Source organism: Staurois parvus, unplaced genomic scaffold (assembly GCF_062004578.1).
Source record: "Staurois parvus isolate SC_StPar_1 unplaced genomic scaffold, SC_StPar_1.0 ptg000734l, whole genome shotgun sequence".
In the NCBI taxonomy this organism is placed as follows: domain Eukaryota; kingdom Metazoa; phylum Chordata; class Amphibia; order Anura; family Ranidae; genus Staurois; species Staurois parvus.
Genome location: NW_028318530.1, coordinates 87,670 through 109,046, shown reverse-complemented (window position 1 = coordinate 109,046; position 21,377 = coordinate 87,670). Strand labels below are relative to the sequence as shown.

Here is a 21,377-nt window from a genome sequence, read left to right as displayed (position 1 = left end):
ACCACCTGCTAGAAGTTTGTATGTTCTCCCTGTGCCTGCATGGGTTTCCTCTGGGTACTCCGGTTTCCTCCGACACTCCAAAGACATGCTGGTAGGTTAATTGGCTCCTGTCTAAAACTGGCCCTAGTATGTGTGAATGTGAGTTAGGGACTTTAGATTGTACGCTCCTTGAGGGTTAGGGACTGATGTGAATGTACAATATATATATGTAAAGCGCTGCGTAAATTGACAGCGCTATATAAGTACCTGTAATTAATAAATAATACTTCAATGGCACAACTCCCATTGTTTCTCAATCTTTTTTTCAGTAAAGGCACCCTTTAAAACTATGCACAATCATTAGGCACTCCATTGTGAAATGTAAAAAACAAAATTAAACAATATTTAAACCCAACATTTCCTATTCCTGATATGTGCCTGCTGTACTACAGTATGTACTTGTATGAAAAAGTATCCTGTTCTCTTTGTATTGTTTCCTAAAATCTCTGGTGCTCCTGCCCAGTTCTTCTGTTTTCCTATTAAAAACTGACCACACTAGGCATGACAGCTAGAGAACTAACCTCGCTTTGCTGGGAACTCAGTGAGCTCTCCTCCAATGATCAGACGTGTGCTGCCAAAGCTTACCCCACAGAACAGAGGCTATGTGATTATCAAAAAAGGGGAAAAAACGTATTTACAGTATAATTTTCTTTTACATACAAATGTTTTGCCTTTCATTTCTATTTTGAACTGAATGGGTTGTTTTACATACACTTTAACTAGTTCCCGCTGGCCATACGCATATGAGGTCTTTTGGTGAGTGGGCTTTAACTTCGAGAGGTCGCATATAGGCATCCCTAAAGCTCCCAATGAGCTTTACGATCATGTGACTGCTGTGATTGCCAATCATGATCGGAATGCCTGCCTCTACCTCCTGGCATTTAGAACCTCTTAAAGGGCCAGTAGGCGGTGGTGGGAAGGGGTTAAGGCCTGTTCACGCCTGGGCATTTTGTGTGCCGTGTTTAAAAAAAATCCTTGCTGCATCTTTGATGCGTTTTCAGCAAAATGCGTGTTCTATGGTAACATACAAAAAATGCACTGCCCAGATGGGAACCAGCCCTAATAGTTTTACATAATGCAGCAGCAGCCACGCACATAGGACATCCATCATGATAGGCAATTTATTACTACAAAACAAACACTTTTGCACACTGGTACTGATTAATATTCCAGCATTTCTCTTCTCCCTCACGCAGCTAATGTGACCCTGGTACTGATGGACAGGGGCAAGCAAGGACACTGTGCGGGCGCCCAATGTTTTCCTTATTCACGGATTACATCATCGGCTGTTAGGACACCGACAGTTGGCCCGCACAGTGCCAGGTTGTAATTCTGCACAAAGAAACCTGTGCCTTCATGTAACAAAAAGACAGGCCATTAGATACTGACAGCTCAGCATCCCTGAAGGGAAGTATAGCGGGGACCAGGGGGTGTGGAGGCTGTATGCTGTTAGCTCACCTTTTCATTTTCTCAGGAAAGGTGAACACTTTAAACCCAGCACTCCTATCACCTGTCTTTTACATCCCCAAGCTTGAGCTGAAAATTGCTTTAAGAAAATGCTAGGCAATCCCAGCCCTCCAGATGTGGTAAAACTACAAATTCCAGCATGCTTCTACCTCTCAGTCTCCTGTGACTGTCAGTCTTGCAAAGATTCATGGCACTTGTAGTTCCACAACAGCTGGAGGGCCAAGGCTGCACATGAGCAGTACTACCAGCGTCTGCAGTGTACTAGGAAAATGCTTTACGTATTAAAGCAGGAAGCATTTCAGAAAATAAAATGAATGTAAACATAATAATTAAAAAGATATTAAATCCTCAGTTTTTAGGCACTTTCCGCAGCTGATTTATCTTTTAATCCTTGCACAAGTTCCAATTTAAGCTGCTGCCATGACTGCTGCCCCAGGTTGCCCATTTCACAGTGGCTCTTCTCTCTTGCAGCATACTATGGAGCCACCTTGCATGCAGGGACTAGAGTTGTGTCTCTGTACACTGTGTGCATCAATAGAAACACAGCACATAGCAGAGGATGGCAAAACACTCCCCTGCTCCCAATGCTAGAAGACCAGCTGGAGACTGCAAAGTCCACTGTTTGAAGGTGACAGGAAGTTCAGGGAAGCAGCACAGAGTAGGAGCCAGCAGGATTGAATGTTGTAAACTGCAAGTGCTGGGGTACGAATTTTAACAAATAGTTTACTGGGGAATGTTTATTTTATTGTGTTCTATGTGTTAAGCAAAAAATTGCTGAGGGCTGAATATTACTTTAACTTCTATAACTTATATGTTTTGGTATTTAAATATACTAATGAATTTCTGTTTGGTATGTACAAGAAAAAAAAAAGGTTTCTGAAGACTGTAGTCCTGTCCTAGGATAAAAACTCTGCCCTGCCATAGATACAGTGCAGCGAGTGTTGTCCACCTAGGACAGGAATGGAGTTATTGGCAGGATCACCAAAGTAAAATGTCCCCCAACCCCACAAAAAAGGAAATACAATGAAGTTACATTTTTGTTCTTGGGTTTAGATGCACTTTAAACACATGTATAAATGTTCACCTTTGCAATATTTCATATGAATGTTTTTCAAAGTGTGAAAGAAAACCTTCTTAATATTTCTTTAGCTTTCATTCCCCAGGTACAGAAGAAATGTATTTCCTATATAATAGCAATCACTTTGACATTTTCACCTAGCACAGATATGCAGTTTGCTGTTGTAAAAAGGTCACATAACCCCATGGTATTCTTTAATTCCTGTTGTCTGAAAGGTTTTTGGAGCTTTTATTTCATTTTCCAGGCACAAAAGGGGAGTGGAGGTAGCCCTGATGCAGCATTTCTGCATATTAAACAGCGGCTCACAAATAGTCAATAAGTCTCTGCTCCCACGCCTGCTCAGCACAAAGAGCAGCTGAAAGGAGACATTCAAAACAAGCAGTTGTCTCTGCTCAACACATTTCTTGATGGGCTTCTGGCCTTCTCAGTCCTAGCAATGGCCCTTTCAACATCTGCTAAGCTTGTTTTACTTGGCAGAAAAGGCCTATCTGGGAAATCATCAAAATGCCTCAGAATTGCATTAAATCTGTTTTCTTTATGCCTCTAAAACGACAGCGAAAAATCATTTACAACCAAAAGCCAAACGGGAAAATTTGTTAAATGCTCTCAGAGCTGATCTTTAATAAATTACAGAGAAGTGGAAATGATTCACTGGCAATGTTCTATCAAACAAAATTGCTTGATTCCATTTGACCAGCTTTCTAACGGTTCCCACATGTTACAACTGAACAAGTCTTGTTGGTGTAAGTATGGTGAGTTTGGGTTTACCGATTAATGAGGTGTAAATGAAGTACATAGAGCACTACACCAGAGTGACCGCTCTACTGGCTGTAGTTAGAAGCCAGCTTCGCTACCTCTTCCCGAAAAATGCACAGAGCCCAAAGCCAAACTATACATAGCTTGAAAAATGGTATCCTTGGTATTGTATATTGGTTAAGTCAACTGGGAGCTCATCTTAAGTTACCTCCTTCCAAATATATAGAAATGCAAGCAGTGCACTCTTCCTGAAAACATCATTTATATTATCAAGTTAGAAACTCCAAATTAGGCTCCATGTACACGGGACATTTCTGAACAATCGAAACTGACTGCTGGAAAACATAGGTTAAAAAACATCTGTTTAGCCGCGTTTGCGTTTAGAAGCGTTTTTTAAAGATAAGTACAGGAGAACCTCCCAAAAGCCCAGAATGCACTGAAAAGTGGTAAATTATTAACTATTGCAGACTGTTTCAGAGAAATACAGAGAATAGAAGCAGAGACAGAAGTATGCGTTGAGATAATTAGCTGTGAGTTGCTCATTAACATTTCTTTTGTTTCCAAGGGTGGGAAAGCTGTCTGGTGGTGTGAGTCATTAAGGTCACCTGGCAGGGGGTCTTCATGAGGAACTTGAGGTGTGAATGGTCATTAACATATCTTTTGTTTCCAAGGGTGGGAGGTCTGAGATGTGAATTGGTCATTACAATATGTGACAAGCTTGGTAGGAACATCCTGTGTGCAGTGTTTTGTCCATCTGAGTACCTTGAAAACTCTTTGTATGCATTTTTCATGATGAAAAAAGTCTCTGGACAGCATTGGGAACTGGAAGAGTTAAAAAAAAATTTAAACCGCAAACGCTTATAAACGCGATTTGCCACGTTTACAAGCATTTTGCGTTTGAAACGCTGATAAAATCGATGTCTGAACGCAAGTTTGTTGCGTTAAAAAAAAAAACGACTGTAAAGTCAATTGTCTGTAAATGACTGTAAACGAAGATGTGTACATGGGCACATAGAAAAACATTAGGGTGAGTTCAGGGGCTGCTGAAAAAAAATGCTGAACAGCTCCTAAACGTGAGTTTATCAGCTGCAGTGTGCATGAGCCCTTAGACTCATTTGTTAAAGATTTCAGCATGGGCATTGTTTATGGTCCTTTCACACAGGTGATTCAATCAGGTCCACCTGTCAGTTTTTCAGACAAATCTGATTGGATGGTCCATGCTTGTGTACGTTAACATCAGCCTACCTCCAGGTCTGATCAGGCCCGCTCACAAAGAATGATAAAATTGGGGAAGGACTGCATTCTCTTCCATTTGGGCAAACCAGAGGCAGATGGGGGTAAATGGACAGGGGAGTCCGTTTACACCCCAGCTGCTCATAAGTGGGGTCTGTTCATGTCCACTCTATAGAAACTGAGCAAACACGGACCTGTCATCCACCCTACTCCAATCAGCAAGGCATTTGTAAGTGGATCCCCTGCTGATCAGAATGCAAACCTCCTGTGTGACAGGGCCCTTGTAAGCAAGCTTAAAGGATACGTTCACCTTTGGAACATGTAACATGTTCTCACAGCCGCAGCGACAACCACTGCCCCCCTCCCTCTTACAGATAGTATGGGGAGAATTTTCCCTGTACTATCTGTCAGATTTAAAAACAGCGTGGCCCACACGGCTGCGTCACTCATTCCCAGAGTTCTGTGAGTGCCTACAAGTCCCTGCCACCTTAGCTGTGTGGGCTTGTAGTTTTCAAAGAAACTACCATGGTGCCGTAGTAGTTCATGGAAGCTTCCTGTCAGAATATCTGCTTGCACGTACATCCCGTACATCCCTGTATGGCAAGCAGATATTCTGACAGGTCTGCAGGAGACCTGCATAGCATCAATGATCTACTGATCGCTGGTGCAATATTTTCAAGGCTCCTTTGGACAAAAATAATAAATGCACATTTTTTACCTGCAAACAAATGTTGATTTATTATTTTTCTCCAAAAGGTGAACTTATACTTTAACATCTACAAAAAATCTGAACAACAGTCTTTGCAATTCAAAAGGTGACAATCTAGAGGGGATTTGTTTTTTGAAAAACTAAAATTTGCTTTCGGACAATATGGTCAGACTTTGTCACTGGTGAGGAGACTTAAGACAGCACAATGAACTGTATAATGCATCATGCTACTCTGCATTACCACTTCAAAGTTGAAGGAAGAAAAAAAAAAAAAAAAAAAGATGCGAAGAAACACACGACACTGCTCCCTGCCAGAGCTGACACTGGGTGGGGCTGCATCTGCACTGCAAGATTTATTCTTTTTAGGGGACATGATAAATACTTTTACTTACCTAATACCCGATCCCTCATGGTCCGGTGCTTGACTGTGCCTCTGCATCAATGAGTCCAATGCAGGGCTATGGACCCTGCATTGGTCTTGATGGTGTCAGGGCCCTAGACTGCATGGGGGAGAGGATGCTGCAGGGACCAGTCTAGCAGTGGAGAGGAATAGAGGATCAGGTAATTAAATCTTCTATTGTTCCCCAATACCTAAACAAGTAAGCAACCCTTGAAGTGCAGGCACAGGCCCACTGCAAAGGATAATATTTTAGCTGCCTGTAGCTGGGCTTTAAATTTGAACAAAAAAATGTTTTTTTGTGGTAATGCAAACGCTTGGAAATCTGTATCACCTTTTTCTTTTATTTTAGAATATCAGTATGCCATCTTGCAGCTTCTGTTCTCTCACTGCAGAAACAGCAGCAAGTAATAAAGGCAGTTGATTAGGGAAGTGATTCAGGAAGTTCATTGTAGGAACTGCTTTCTTTGCCAGGAAGCATGCGAGTAATAGGGCACTTCTAACCCCACCATAATCCTTCCTGCCTTCTGCACCCACCTGTTGTGTTACTTTTATTAGTAAATACAGCGGTCTGTCAAATGATAGGGCAGGACTGTGAGGAAGCACATTGTACTGTGCGGTGATCGTCTCTAGGTCTTATACATTATAGTGATTGTAAAGGCTGAAGGTTTTTTACCTTCGTGCATTCTCTGTATGAAGGTAAAAAAAACTTCTGTGTGCAGCAGCCCCCACAATGCTTACCGGAGCCCAATCTTGAGCCAGCGATGTGCATGAGAGCCTCTGCTCTCCTGGGTCTATTGCTTTTCTCATTGGCCGAGACACAGCAGCGGGAGCCATTGGCTTCCACTTCTGTCAATCAGGAGGAGAAAGTGGAGGATAGGGCCATCTTTGGGAGCAAGCACACAAGTGCCCAAGAGCAAGCGGCTTGGTTAAGGGGGAGGATCCAGGATCACCGGCAGGGGCCCCAAGAGGAGGAGGATCAGGGCTACTTTGTGCAAAACCAGTCCACAAAGCAGGCAAGTATGAAATGTTTGTTATTAAGATAAAAAACCCCAACAAACCTTTAATACTTTAAGAGCATAATCACATAATAAGCAGGAGGTGTGGAATGCCTATGACCACTGAGCTATCCAGCCAGCAGAGATCAACCCGTTCAGTGGTCACAGAGTCTCAGAACACACCGCTATGCTTGTGCAATGGATGGGAAAACACATGGAAATAACCACAATGCACACTTTTGCCGCTTTACATACGTACACTATCTTCAACACTGCATTTTTAGAGAAAAAAATATAGAGACATTATTTCTGCTTTAACCGCCCTATAGCAGAAATACCGCTACAGGAACACAGGGCTGCGCAAAATCGTGCATATATATGTAATTTTGCATTTCTGGGTGGGGGGCGCGTGCACATGCGCACGCTGCAGCACCCGCGCTGCCATTGGTGACTGCAGATTTTAATCACCGGGTCCTGGTCAGAGATTCCCAGCCGGTACCCGGCGATCGTTGAGAACACAGGTCTCTCTCCTGCCAGCAATAACATGCTGCTGTGTATTTCTCTGCACAGCCACAGCAGCATGTTTCCCTAGTAAAACAACACACAGTTAACCCTTTGACTGCCCCAGATGTTAACACTTTCCTGCCCAGTGTCAGTGCTTTTTATTAGCACTGATCACTATTAGTGTCATTGGGATGTCAGTGGCAGTTAGTTCCCATCCAGTGTCAGAATGCCCGCCGCAGTCCCGCTATAAGGTGCCGATCACCGGCATTACTAGTATGAAAACAAATTACAATGAAACATTCCAGTAAATATACTGCCATTTGTAGATGCTATAACTTTCACAAAAAACAATTAAATTTACACATATTGCAATTTTGTTTTTAGCAAAGACATGTAGCAGACAACATTTTGGCCTAAATTTATGATGAAACTTGATTTTTAAATTTTTTTTACTGGAAATATTTTATAGCAAAAAGTAAAAAATATTGTTTTTTTTTTTCAAAATGGTCAGTCTTTTTTTGTTTATAGCACAAAAAATAAAAAACATACAGGTGAACACCACCAAAATAAATCTCTATTTGTGGCAAAAAAAGGACATAAATTTAGTTTATGTACAGCATTGCATGACAGCGCAATTGTCAGTTAAAGTAACGCAGTGCTGTATCGCAAAAAATGGCCTGGTCTGGAATGGGGGTAAATCCTCTGGAGGGCAAGTGGGAATCCAACAAGTAACCAGCTTAGGGGAACCAACTAATCAAGGCCTTCTTACCCCAAAAAATCTTGTTAATGATCAATCACAAGGCAGTAAAAAGACAGACAGCAGAATAAAACAAAACAGGCAAAGGCTCCTTTCCGGAGGTAAAATCACAGGCAACTGAACATTAGCACCTACCTCAATTATATAAAGCACAATGTTCTTGTAAAAGCAGTATAAGATACACTTGGCGACTCTGTTGTAGTTCCAGGCACCATGGACCAATAGTAAGTTTTTCAAATACTTAAACTAAAGAAAGAAATACACAGAATGCAAAAATCAATATGCAATAACTATAAAGGACAGCATAACTTGAGTTCATAGCATTATTTTTGTCTCAAAAGTTGAAAGTTTGGAATGTTCCATCACTTGGAGACCTGAACCAATAGAGATAGGTAAATCTATTTTGTAGAGAAACAGACTGCAATAAAAAACGTAGAGAGTTTCTAATTCTTCTACATTCCTAACACCCTACAAATATATTATACGCACACACGGTAATTAGCCATAAGTTTATGACCACTGACAGGTTAAGAAATTAACATTGATTATTTCATTACAATGGCATCTGAAAGTCAGTGGGATATATTAGGTAGGAAACAAACATGTTGTTCAAGAAGTTGACGTGTTGAAAGCAGAAAAAGTGGGTTTCGCAGTTTGTTTTATATGGGGCTGGGTAGTTGCATACCGGTGAGGATGCCCATGTTGACTCTTGTCCACAGCCAAAAGCACCTACAATGGGCATGTGAGTATCAAATCTGAACCATGGAGCAATGGAAGAAGGTGGCCTGATCTGATGAATCACATTTTCTGTTACATCATATGGATGGCCGGTGGCATGTGCATCACTTACCCGGGGAAGAGATGGCATCAGGATGCAGTATGGGAAGACGGTAAGCCAGCAGAGGCAGTATGATGCTTTGGGCAATGTTCTGATGGGAAGCTTAGGGTCCTGCCATTCATGTGTATTATGTTTCTTTGAAGTTCATGCCTCAACAGGTCAAGACTGTTTTGGTAGCAAAAAGGGAACCTTCTCAATATTAGGTGGGTGGTCATAATGTTATGGCTAATCTGTGTTTGTTTTGGCTATAAATATGCTTTAAAAAAAATCAAGTAAGCATGTGCCAATCCAGGGGACCTAGTTCAGCACAACAGTCCAGATTGGTTAAAGGAATTGTCTTCTTTTTATATTGTTGTACCTGTGCTATGGAGTAATCAGAGGAGTTTGCAGCTTGTAGTCCTTCGTTCCCGCTTATACCAACACCGACATGGGCAGTCTGGATCATGCTGACATCATTTGCTCCATCACCAATAGCTAGAGTGATAACTTTCACTTGTTTCTTTACCATGTCTACAACCTCAGACTTTTGAAGGGGGGACACCCTGCAATAATTCAATAGAAACAACCGCATAAAAAATACAAGAGATACTGTACGCAGAAAAAAAAGTGCATAAAAGCATGTAAGGCTTTTTTTTCACCTTGGCGCACTACTCAAGCACAGCTCTATGTACAAGATCCTCTGACTGATAACACTGTGCTCTTGGAAAGTCTAATCTGGAGCCTGAGATGTATACCAAGGATTCATAACTGTGCCTGATAGTATAATGCATGCTTAAAACCCTGTTACATGTATGTATCACTTTATTTTATTGATAAGTTAAAGGATTTTCCTGCTTTCCGTTAATAGAAGAAGAAAAAAAAAACTTCTCACTGAAGCAGCAAATTGGGATGCAGCTCCATTAGATCAACTTTGTCTAGGTTCTTCTGGATCTATTACAGAACAGATACATCTGCTTTAATATGAACCTAAGAGGTCTATTGAGTCAGTGTGAGGATCTCAGGGTGCAGACACATCCTACTGACAAAAATAAGTGACTGTATTCAATTACCAGCGTCAGATGAACTATTTTGATCCACAAACAGCAAAAAAAAAAAAAAAAAGGCTCAAGAAAGAAAAAACAGTTATACAAACTCAGATATTGTGTGTGGAGTTTTCCCAGCACAGAAGTGGGTAAGAATCTGCAATAAAATGTATTAAAACCCTTTAAATGTAAATTGTTGATCTGGAGGAAACAGCTTTTTTTTCTCTACAAAACCAGTTCCAAGTTCTGCTGGCAGTTTAATAACTTTCTAAGTATACTGTTAGGTCCCATTCACACCATTGCGCTGTGGTAATGAGCATTCTGAGAGGCACCCCAATGTACCTTCACAGTGCAAAGCACTGCAGTGTATTGCAGTGCCAAACATACTGCACGCATGGTTTGTTTGTTCTGGTGCTTCGGGAAGCCCATTAAAATGAGTCAGCTGCCCTAATACAACAATGTTTGACACATCAAAGTAGAGTGGGCATGTGTGAATGCACCCAAAAGGGTAAAAAGGACTTGAATTGCCTACAGCTTGGGAATGCATTGAGGGAACAACAAAATCCAGTGTGTATGTTATTATTCCAGCACATCTAGGCAAACTATAGAGAAGACCTTTCACTGACAGTAATCTGGGAACCTCAACTGCTCACTAGAAATGAGCTTGTCCTCCAAATTCAGCTCTATCCAAATAGAGGCCAGGACATTCACTACAGTAAAGAACACGCAAACAAAGGAGCAGGATTTTGGTGACTTTGCTGCCCTTATATAGACAATGTCCAAATATAGGTACTGATGTCACCAGCATCCTGCCCCTTTGTTTATGTGTGCTGCAGGCAGGAAATGACCTGGCCATCAGCTAAAAAGAGAGCATGGCCTTGATGTTTGGATAGAGGGGAGTTCGGAGGGCACCCAAACTCATTTCTACTACTTGAAGAGCTACAGTGGGGATCGAAAGTTTGGGCACCCCAGCTAAAAATTTGTATTAATGTGCATAAAGAAGCCAAGGAAAGATGGAAAAATCTCCAAAAGGCATCAAATTATAGATTAGACATTCTTATAATATTTCAACAAAAGTTAGATTTTATTTCCATCATTTACACTTTCAAAATAACAGAAAACAAAAAAATGGCGTCTGCAAAAGTTTGGGCACCCTGCAGAATTTATAGCATGCACTGCCCCCTTTGCAAAGCTGAGACCTGCCAGTGTAATGGATTGTTCTCAATCATCGTCTGGGAAGACCAGGTGATGTCAATCTCAAAGGTTTTCAATGCCCAGACTCATCTGACCTTGCCCCAACAATCAGCACCATGGGTTCTTCTAAGCAGTTCTCTAGAAAACTGAAACTGAAAATAGTTGACGCTCACAAAGCTGGAGAAGGCTATAAGAAGATAGCAAAGCGTTTTCAGATGTCAATATCCTCTGTTCGGAATGTAATTAAGAAATGGCAGTCATCAGGAACAGTGGAAGTTAAAGCAACATCTGGAAGACCAAGATAAATATCAGACAGAACAGCTCGCAGGATTGTGAGAAAAACAATTCAAAACCCACGTTTGACTGCACGATCCCTCCAGAAAGATCTGGCAGACCCTGGAGTTGTGGTACACTATTCCACTATAAAGAGATACTTGTACAAATATGGTCTTCATGGAAGAGTCATCAGAAGAAAACCTCTTCTACGTCCTCACCACAAAAATCATCGTTTGAACTTTGCAAATGAACATATAGACAAGCCTGATGCATTTTGGAAAAAAGTTCTGTGGACCGATGCGGTTAAAATTGAACTTTTTGGCCGGAATGAGCAAAGGTACGTTTGGAGAAGAAGGGGCACAGAATTTAATGAAAAGAACCTCTGTCCAACTGTTAAGCATGGGGTTGGATCAATCATGCTTTGGGGTTGTGTTGCAGCCAGTGGCACAGGGAACATCTCACGAGTAGAAGGAAAAATGGATTCAATAAAATGTCAGCAAATTTTGGATGGTAACTTGATGCCATCTGTGAAAAAGCTGAAGTTAAAGAGAGGATGGCTTCTACAAATGGATAATGATCCTAGACACACCTCAAAATCCACGGGGGATTACATCAAGAGGCGTAAACTGAAGGTTTTGCCATGGCCTTCACAATCTCCTGACCTCAACATAATTGAAAATCTATGGATAGACCTTAAAAGAGCAGTGCGTGACAGACAGCCCAGAAATCTCAAAGAACTGGAAGACTTTTGTAAGGAAGAATGGGCAAAGATACCTCAAACAAGAATTGAAAGACTCTTAGCTGGCTACAAAAAGCGTTTACAAGCTGTGATACTTGCCAAAGGGGGCAGTACAAGATATTAACTCTGCAGGGTACCCAAAGTTTTGCACACGCCATTTTTTTGTTTTCTGTTATTTTGAAAGTGTAAATGATGGAAATAAAATCTAACTTTTGTTGACATATTATAAGAATGTCTAATCTGTAATTTGATGCCTTTTGGAGATTTTTCCATCTTTCCTTGGCTTCTTTATGCACATTAATACAAATTTTTAGCTGGGGTGCCCAAACTCTCGATCCCCACTGTATATACTGGAAATGTGTTCCCAATCCCGCCTACTGTATCCTCCATGCTGTAAATAGTCTAGCAGCACACTGCTAAAATAAAACTAAAAAGACCCCTGTCCATTTCTTTTTCCTAACCCATCTTACACTACCTATGCACAGAGGCTTTTGTAAGCACTCATTAGTTCCTCTCTCATGTCACAGCTCTCTAGCACTTCCTGGATAGCAGCTGCAAAAACTCTGCAAAGTTGGTTCTTAAATGGTCTGACTGGATAAAAAGGACATTGTCTCTTTTTACTCTTTTCACATTATCTTTGCCCAATTTTTTTTTCCTTTTAGTTCAGGTCAGGTAAGTCAATTGAAATAGGGTGCTGTTTTTCATACATCTATTTCTAATTTCCTGTCAAGATTTTAGTAAATAGCAAGAGTATTTTAGATTAGACAAAATGGGAACAGCATAAGGAAAGAACCACCACTATGAACATTAATGTGACACATAGAAAGCAGACACCACTATGGCCTTATATAGGAAGGCAGAAGGATTCTGAAGTCTGCATACTTCAACAAGTACACATTGTGAGAGCGTCGATTTTTTACCATTTGAGCAAAAGGAGATTAATCAGCAAACATATTTTTGCTATGCAAAAATGTCATAACACAGAAGTACAGGTGGAATGTGCGTTCTATTATTTATTTTGAAATTCAGTACATTGCAGTCGTGGGACCTCACATTGCATTTACTTAAACATCTGCCTGACATTCATCTACCAAACTTGTTAATTTTGGACTCTAAAATTCCAAAGGGAATCGAATTTAAAAATGTGATCACTGCTAAACCTAGGTTCATATTAAATTAACCTTTAAATATATATTAATAGGAGAGGCATACAGCAAAGTTTTAAACATTAGAAGTTGAATGAACTCAGAATTAAACTTATACCTTACTTTATGTATGTTTTTATTAGTGTTCATGGATAAGTAACAAATATATTAAAGTGATATTAAAGGTTTGTTTTTATTTTTAATATCAAACAAGGCATACTTACCTGCTCTGTGCAATGGTTTTGCACAGAGCTGCCCCGATCCTCCTCTTCTCCGCTTCCCTGCCTCTTGTCTAGTGACCACATAAAAAGGAGCTTGCTATGGGGGCACCCTAGTACGCTTACTCCTGAGCCGCTGCTCTGTGTGTCCATTCACACATGGAGCACAGTTCGGCCTCACCCCTGCTCTCTCCTCATTGGCTCACTGGCTGTGATTGACAATAGCGAGCGCCAATGGCTATCGCTGCTGTCTCAGCCAGTGGGGAGAGAGAGACCTGGGAGAGCCAAGCCTCTTGTGGAAAACGCTGGTTCGAGATGGGGCTCGGGTACGTTTTAGGAGGGGCTGGGGGTGCTGCTGCACACAGGTATTTTACTTCTTGTATAGAATGTATGAAGGTAAAAAAACCTTGCACTTTTACAACCACTTTGTCTTATTCACAGTTGTGCGCTTTGTTAGCAGTTCATGTGCACTTTATATGTATGTAAACTACACAGATTGTTGCATAATTATTTTCTTCTGAGTGCTGGTCTTTGCACTTTTTTCCTCTGAAAGCAATATAAGATGTTGTATGATTTTGGTGGAATAAGCAAAAATTAAGGGAATAAAATGCAAATGTATGAGCACTTCCAGTTGTAAATTCTGAATTTCAAGGTTTGGTGGTTTAAATACAGTATATTCTTTTTTTATCAAGACTTTTTTGGTCGTGAACTGATTTTAATATTTTTTAATACAAGTATTAAGATAATATGTTACTGCAATGTGCATCAACATTGCAGTAACGTTGTGTTGTGTTATTCATTATGAATGACGCCCCAATGCACTACAGTATACAATAGTTGCCAACACGAAAGAGCAAACCACAATGCATTTTTGGTCAGTTGCCCATCTATATTAATTGGGATGCCTCAATTTGTGACATAATGCAATAGACCAAATGAATCTGGATTGGTCATCAATTAAAAAGCCTGGGGCATACAACACACAAAGCTCATACTGAAATTTATCGACACAACTTAACAAGTCAGAGCAGTAACTCCCCCACCCCTTCCAATTCCTGCTCCAGTTAAGAGCCTCCATATCCCTCCAATCAAAGAGAAATAGTCAGAGAACAAACTTCTTCTGAACTGTGCTCTTTAAAGAAAACACATAATGATCTTTGAATTGTGTAAAAATCAGTGAACCCTGCATGAAAAGTTTATTTGGAAAACAAAGATAGTATATAAATTGTAAAAATATATATAACATATCAGTTTAAATGTTTTCCTATTTGGTAGTTCTAGTTTCTTTAACACCTTCCCCGCCCGGCCTATAGCAGATTGATGCCCGTGCGGGACACTCGCCGTTGTGACTGGGAGTCATATGGCGTCCTGTAAAAACGAGCCGATGACATATCACTAAACCAGCCAGTTGCCAGTGTCATGTGACCGCTGTGACCAATCACAGCAGATCACATTTCAATTCTATACAATGGATGGCTTCCTGTCATGCCACCCATTGTATACAATTATGTTGTTAGCGGTGACTGGTCAAGGCAGTCACATGATACAGACCGGGTCAATCACAGCCCATCTGTATCATGTGATCAGCTTTGCCCAATCACAGCTAATCACAACAAAAGACTGAATGAATCAGTTTCATTCAGCAGCAATGATTGCAAACATCAATGAAATACATTGGTATTAGCAATCATAATGTGTTAGAAAAAAAAAAAATCCTGATCACTTGCCCAGAGTAGTTCAATGTTACTATGGTAACATTGTATTGCTTTGGTCACAGTGTGCTAAAAAATAAATTATTAAAAAAGAAAAATTTTTATAAAAAATAATAGAAACATTTGAAAAAAATACAAACTCAAGTATTATTATTTTCACCAAAGATATGTTGCAGAATACATTTTCACCTAAATTTAAGATGAAATTTTATTTGCAAAATTTTATAACAAACGAAGAAAAGTACTTATTTTCAAAAGTTTCAGGTGTTTTTTGTTTTATTTAGCAAAAAATAAAAAACTCAGTGGTGATTAAATACCACCAAAAGAAAGCTCTATTTGTGTGAAAAAATTATAAAAATTTCATATGGGTACGGTGTTGCATGACCGCGCAATTGTCATACAAAATGTGACAGCGCTGAAAGCTGAAAAATGGCCTGGGCAGGAAGGGGGTATAAGTGCCCGGTATTGAAGTGGTTAAAGAAAAACTCCAAGAGTCATCCTTTGGAAAAGGCTGTTGGATGCAAGTGTAATGTGTTAACAAAACGTGTGTGTGCGCTGTCCTTTCCATAAACACTGATGGGAGCCCAGTGATACAAGCAGCTTTGTGCTTACCATTCCCGAGCATTATTTCATTAAAATTAGTCTCCACAAAGGGGGCCCCATAGACGTCTTTTGCAGAGGCTAATTATATTTCAGTAATAACTGGGACCCATAGCAGAATGCACGGGAAGTGAAGCAGTGATTAACCAGCCTCGCTGCTGTTCTCGGATGGCTTTATTGCAGAAAGATAGGGTAATTACCACATATATACCACATTCCATTCTGAATATATTTTCTGCAATTCTCCTTCAAGAGAACCTGTACTGAAAACTATGGAAGCTGCCATAGCTAACCTCTTTACAACAATACTTGTTCCCTGGTTAACCCAATGATACAAAACCGGCATGCAGCATGTGAACTCAGAAATTCTAATAGCTATTTGCAGAAACTCAAAAAGCACAAGGCCAGGCAGCTAGCATATTCGGAATGAGAGGTCAGCAGAGACAGGCTGCATGTTTTTAGTACAGGTTTACTTTAGGGCATCCAGGTAATAAAAAAAAAAAAGAAAAAGTAGTGCAAACACCAAGAGTACATTAAAACCACATAAAAAACCACAAAAATATGTAACATTTCATGAGCATTGATATGCCCTGAGGGGTAAGAAAATATTTCATATGAAATGAAGGTGGTATAATGAGAAGTCATACATTACTTCCTGTCTAATAAACCAATAAAATACTATGCAACTTTTAAACCTCCTTTGGCCTTGAAAGACAGTTATAACAGAGAAGACATCACAGAGTAAAAGTAACAAATGAGTATTATTTCATTTTTGTGCAGACATTAATGCTTACATATATCCTTGTTAATAGTAGCTTCTTTCAGTTTCCCAGGTCCCTAGTTTTGGAAAGAAGTCTGCAAAGAACACAGAGATGCTGAACTGATTTACCTGCAGCAAATGACAGCTTTACATGACAAGGCCAGGTCCAGGAAGTACTGTCTTACTCCAAACGTCAAGGCATATTTGAGGGACTTGCCATCGATAATTAAGGCAAAGTCATTCTCCTTTCTCAGCGAGTCTCCAAGATTACCGCAGTGGTGACTTAGAATTTCTCGAGTGGACTGCATAGAGGAAAAAAAAGCAAAAAGTTCAGTTTATTATTGTTTTTTCTTACATTTTTACAGAACGTATATAACGTCAGAAGTAAACAGTTAAAACTGTTAAAATGTACAGAAACAATAAGAGGGTAGGTGGGGTACAAAAATTCCCAGGTGATAACCTAATGGTTGTAAAAACATTGCTATATTTCAAGTGTTACTAAACCCACAACAGTAAAATCAGTCTGTGTATGCAGTAAAGCATGCTTGTTATACTCACTGTGGAAACTAAGGGGTTACACCTCAGCATTATGTAAAGGCTGTTTGATCCAGTCTTCTTGGATCCTCCCCTTCTTTTATAGTCCCTAAGCCATCTGCTGATAGTACAGAGCCCTAGGACACACTCTGCACACGCTCAGTTTGGTGTGTATTGCTAGAGTGTTTTATTTTTTCCTTGGGAAGGTGCATGTGATCAGCACAGAGGTCCTGCAGCTTCATTGGGCAATCAGTAAAGAATGAAAACTCCTCCTACAAGCTTTAACCAGTGCACTGTCAGACACTGATAGAAGCCACAAGACTGCTCTAATGGCTGATGAGAAAAGGTATTTAGCAGTTTATATTTACTAAAATAATTGCATTTCCATGTTCTGTGTACTGTGGGAGACCAGATAGAGTGAATGCAGGGGGCAGGATTTAGTAAGCAGGTATGCAACCATTGCTGAATTTTACTGCTACTATTTTTAGGTCACTGACCCCTTAATGATGCTAGCCATACATAGTTACATAGTTGTTAAGGCTGAATAAAGACCAGTCAATGCAGTTCAACCTAAGTGCGTTTGTGTCACTATTATATCCCTGTACATTGTGTGCTCACTAATAAACAAATCCAAACATTTTCTGAATTTATCTACACTCCCATCTGACACCACCAACTGCGGGAGGGAGTTCCACATCCTTCCCACTCTGACAGCAAAGAACCCCTTAAACAGTTTAAGATTGAACCACTTCTGGTCCAACTGCGCTGTGTGGCTGCATATTTTAGAAATAAGATTGAACAGTTTTCCCCCTACGGGATCATCATTTAGACATCTGTATATTGTGATTATATCTCCTCAAGTGTCTCTTCTCCAGGGAGAATGAGTTGAAAGCAGAACTACACTGCACCCGAGCAACACAAACCAAAAATACAATTTCATTCATTTTTAATGTTCAAAGCAAACTCATCCATCCATTCATGTCTCCATGCTTTATTTTGCTGAGGAATAATTTTGAAATACATCCCGTAGCATTTCAGGCTATAGCCATCTTGAGTAAGGGCAGATGAGTTATGTAGCATTTACTTCCTGGAATCCATCTGCCCTTAGCTCAGGCATGCAGGCTGGAGGTCATGCTTAGCTGAGAAAACCCCTCTTCCCTTCCTAAAGGCACCTGGGATGTATTTTACCATTTTATGAAGGTCTTCATATAAAGTTATGCATATTCTGCTAATCATGCCCTGCTTAGCTTTGTATCATCAGCAAATACTGAGACTGAACTATTTACTCTAATCTCTCTAACATTTGCAAACTGTATTGGTCCTAGAACAGTGCATTCAGTAAAGTAGCCATTTAACACCACCCTCTGGATGCGCTCCTCAAATCAGTTTTCTATCCAGGAACATATACTACCATTAATGCCATGAGACCTTAATTTGTAAATTAAACACATATGGGGTACAGTATCAATTGCCATTGCAAAATCCAAATATACTATGTCCACAGGAGTTTCACTTTGCAAATTGCAACTTACCGCCTCATAGAATGTTAATGTTACATGTGGGCTAACTGAGAGAAACTAAGATTCCTCTATACTTGCCAAGAAGGATGGTTGGAGAAATCCCCCTGCCTGTTATTGTATTCAGACAGCCATGGTGTTCTCAGCTGTCTGGGTACCCAAAAAGTTACTGTACCTGACAGGATGCAGTCATGGTTTGGCTCCTAGATTTTTCGATCACGGCTGTCATGTTGGTGTCGTGTATGGCCAGACTAAAGATCTACATGTCATACCAAGAACTTTGTTGCAGAGATCTGAAGCAGCTAAAAATTTTCCTGGTGAATTTCTCTGCCCCTTTGTGTTGTTGCTGGTATTAGGCCTAATTTACAGACTTTAGCAGTGTGTACAGCAAGCTTTACAAAGCATTGGCAGAGGTTTGGGCAAGCTTTGTTGAAGCCTGTAGGAATTTTAAACTTCGATCTTAATGTGAAAAAAAAAAAAAAGCTACTAGCAGTCCTCAGTAAGTTTTTTAACCTACCTAAAAATTTGTTGAAAACCTGCTAGCATCTTGTTTAAACTGACAGCCCTTCAATTAAGATCTGTACTTAGAGTGATATCAGAGGCATCAGAGCAGCCCTGATCCTCCTCTTCTCGGGTCTCCCGCCAGCGCTCCTAGCCCCTCCCTCCTGTCAAATGCCCCCAGAGAAAGCAGCTTGCTATGGGGGCACCCAATCAGGCTCACTTCTGGGCTGCTGCTCTGCATGGCCATTCCCACATGGACTTGACCCCACCCCCTCTCTCTCCTCATTGGCTCAAAGGATGCCAATTACTCCCCATACTGTCTCAGCCAATGTGCAGGGAGAGTCCCTGGAGAGCCAAGGCTCTCGTGCACCTTGCTGGATTCTGCCGGGGCTCAGGTAATTAGGGGGGCTGCTGCACACAGAAGGTAAAAAACCTTGAGCCTTTACATCCACTTTTTCATCAGTTGGAACCAAAGTTTTTAAATGTTCAACAAAGCTCTTTGAAGCTTGCTAAAATCTTTGCAAAAGCTTGCCATACACAGCATATAGCCTTATAGTAATAGATCAGCACAAGTTACATTTTACACGTCATTTTTAAATTAAACTACACAATATGCAGATTGGTCTTCATCCCTAGTCAATGTAGCTCAATTTCAGTTCAGATAAAGGAGGCTTCAGACATAAGTAGAAGTGCACAGATACTTGCAGACTGTGCCAAGCAGAGAGAACCACGGGATAAGAGTTCACATATACTGATACTGAGGTGACCAGCGTTATTCTGCACTGGAAGAATGCCAGTCACCCCTTGGGGACACAGAATTTTTTTTGTGTGTGTTCTATTCACACTGCAATACAGCTCAAAGCTATGCTGCATTTTATTGCAGCACACAGGATAGGATCGCACGTCACAATATAGCAGTGCAGCGCCTTCTACGCTTTACATAAAGATGAGTCCCAAAAAAGAAACTGTACGATGAGCTGAATAATGCCGGCTCACTGCAGATGGAGTGGACAGCTACCACATGCTAAACCATTGTCGTGTGATGGAGCCGTAACGCACAAAAGTGAGCACTAGTAAAAACAAACATTTGGAGGATCTGGATATTTATGCATAAAACCAGACTAAGCCCTCATGCACACGGGACGTTTTGATAACGCTGGTAAAGTCACAATAAAAACGTGAGTTTTTCAGCTTTTTTTTTTTTTAGCATTTTTGCATTAGTGTTTAGCAGCATTTTTTTTTGGTCAAAAAAGTCCGAAACCGCTGGTTTGCGGCATTTTACCGCATTTTTCAGCATTAGAGCGTTTTTACAGCTAAAAAACTCTTCTAGAAACCCACTAGTTCTGTTTTTTTTTTTCCAGCCAAAAAAACGTTGATTACAGTCTGTGTGTGCATGGACACATAGGATAACATGCTGGGGAGTTTGACTGTAGAAAAAAAACATCAAAAGCCAAACGACAGCAGCTGTAAAAACGTCAGGTGTGCATGAGGGCTTAAAGTGGAACTATTATTTATATATATATATTTATATATATATTTATTTATTTCAGGTACTTATATAGCGCTGTCAATGTACGCAGCACTTTACATATATATTGTACATTCACATCAGTCCCTAACCCTCAAGGAGCGCACAATCTAAGTGTGTGTGTGTGTGTGTGTATATATATATATATATATATATATATATATATATATATATATATATATATAAATGTTACTTACCTGCCTGCTAGCAAATGATTTTAGGTTGTACACTGAGCAGTGCACGATGCCAGGATGATATAACCCTGCACGTATGAATGGGAGTTACACCGTGTCTGGCCAACCAATCACCAGGACATTAAACCCAGGAGATAACTGGGTGAAGATGAAAGCACCGTTGAGGGAGCTTGCATTGATGATGGTCAATTCATGCCTGCACATCTCACTCACTTTTGGGGTTTACGGCTGGCATAAAGTAAACTTTGGAGGACAGAGACATGGAAACTGCTACTGCTGACTTTTTTGTTTTAAAAGTATAGGCTCTACAGCAGTATTTTATTCCTCCTTCTGTACAATATTAAGCAATTGACTTTGGAACAACCATGCAATCAGTCTGAAAAGTCTGTTTACTTGTTTTAGGTCAGTGATTCACTTAAACTAGAATTCCAGGATAATCCTAAACTAAATAATCTTAAAAATATTTCCTCCCCCCTCCTAACACCTATTGCTTACTACCCTGCATAAGAAAGATGCATATGCTCACCTATTTTCAGCCTTCATCAGTCCAGTCATGTGATCTGGCTCCCCTGTGTCAGTCAGCAGCAGCAGGGGAGAGAAGCAAGCGCTGACAGAGGATGGGCCTTTGAAGCCAATGGGTGACGTCACCGCTCCAGCTTTT

At 40.5% G+C, this 21,377-nt stretch overlaps 1 protein-coding gene across 2 annotated transcripts in view; it reads right to left on the bottom strand.

Moving 5' to 3' along the window:
* Positions 1-21,377, bottom strand: part of LOC149445239 (phospholipid-transporting ATPase IA) — a 146,985-nt gene that overhangs the window by 39,517 nt on the left and 86,091 nt on the right. For both annotated transcript variants that reach the window (XM_089653996.1, XM_089653995.1), the window contains 3 exons: positions 16,572-16,744; positions 9,135-9,318; positions 8,074-8,184 (listed from right to left, as the gene is read on the bottom strand). In XM_089653996.1, coding sequence (XP_089510122.1) covers positions 8,074-8,184; positions 9,135-9,318; positions 16,572-16,744 — 468 coding nt within the window. The remainder of the gene's footprint in view (positions 1-8,073; positions 8,185-9,134; positions 9,319-16,571; positions 16,745-21,377) is intronic.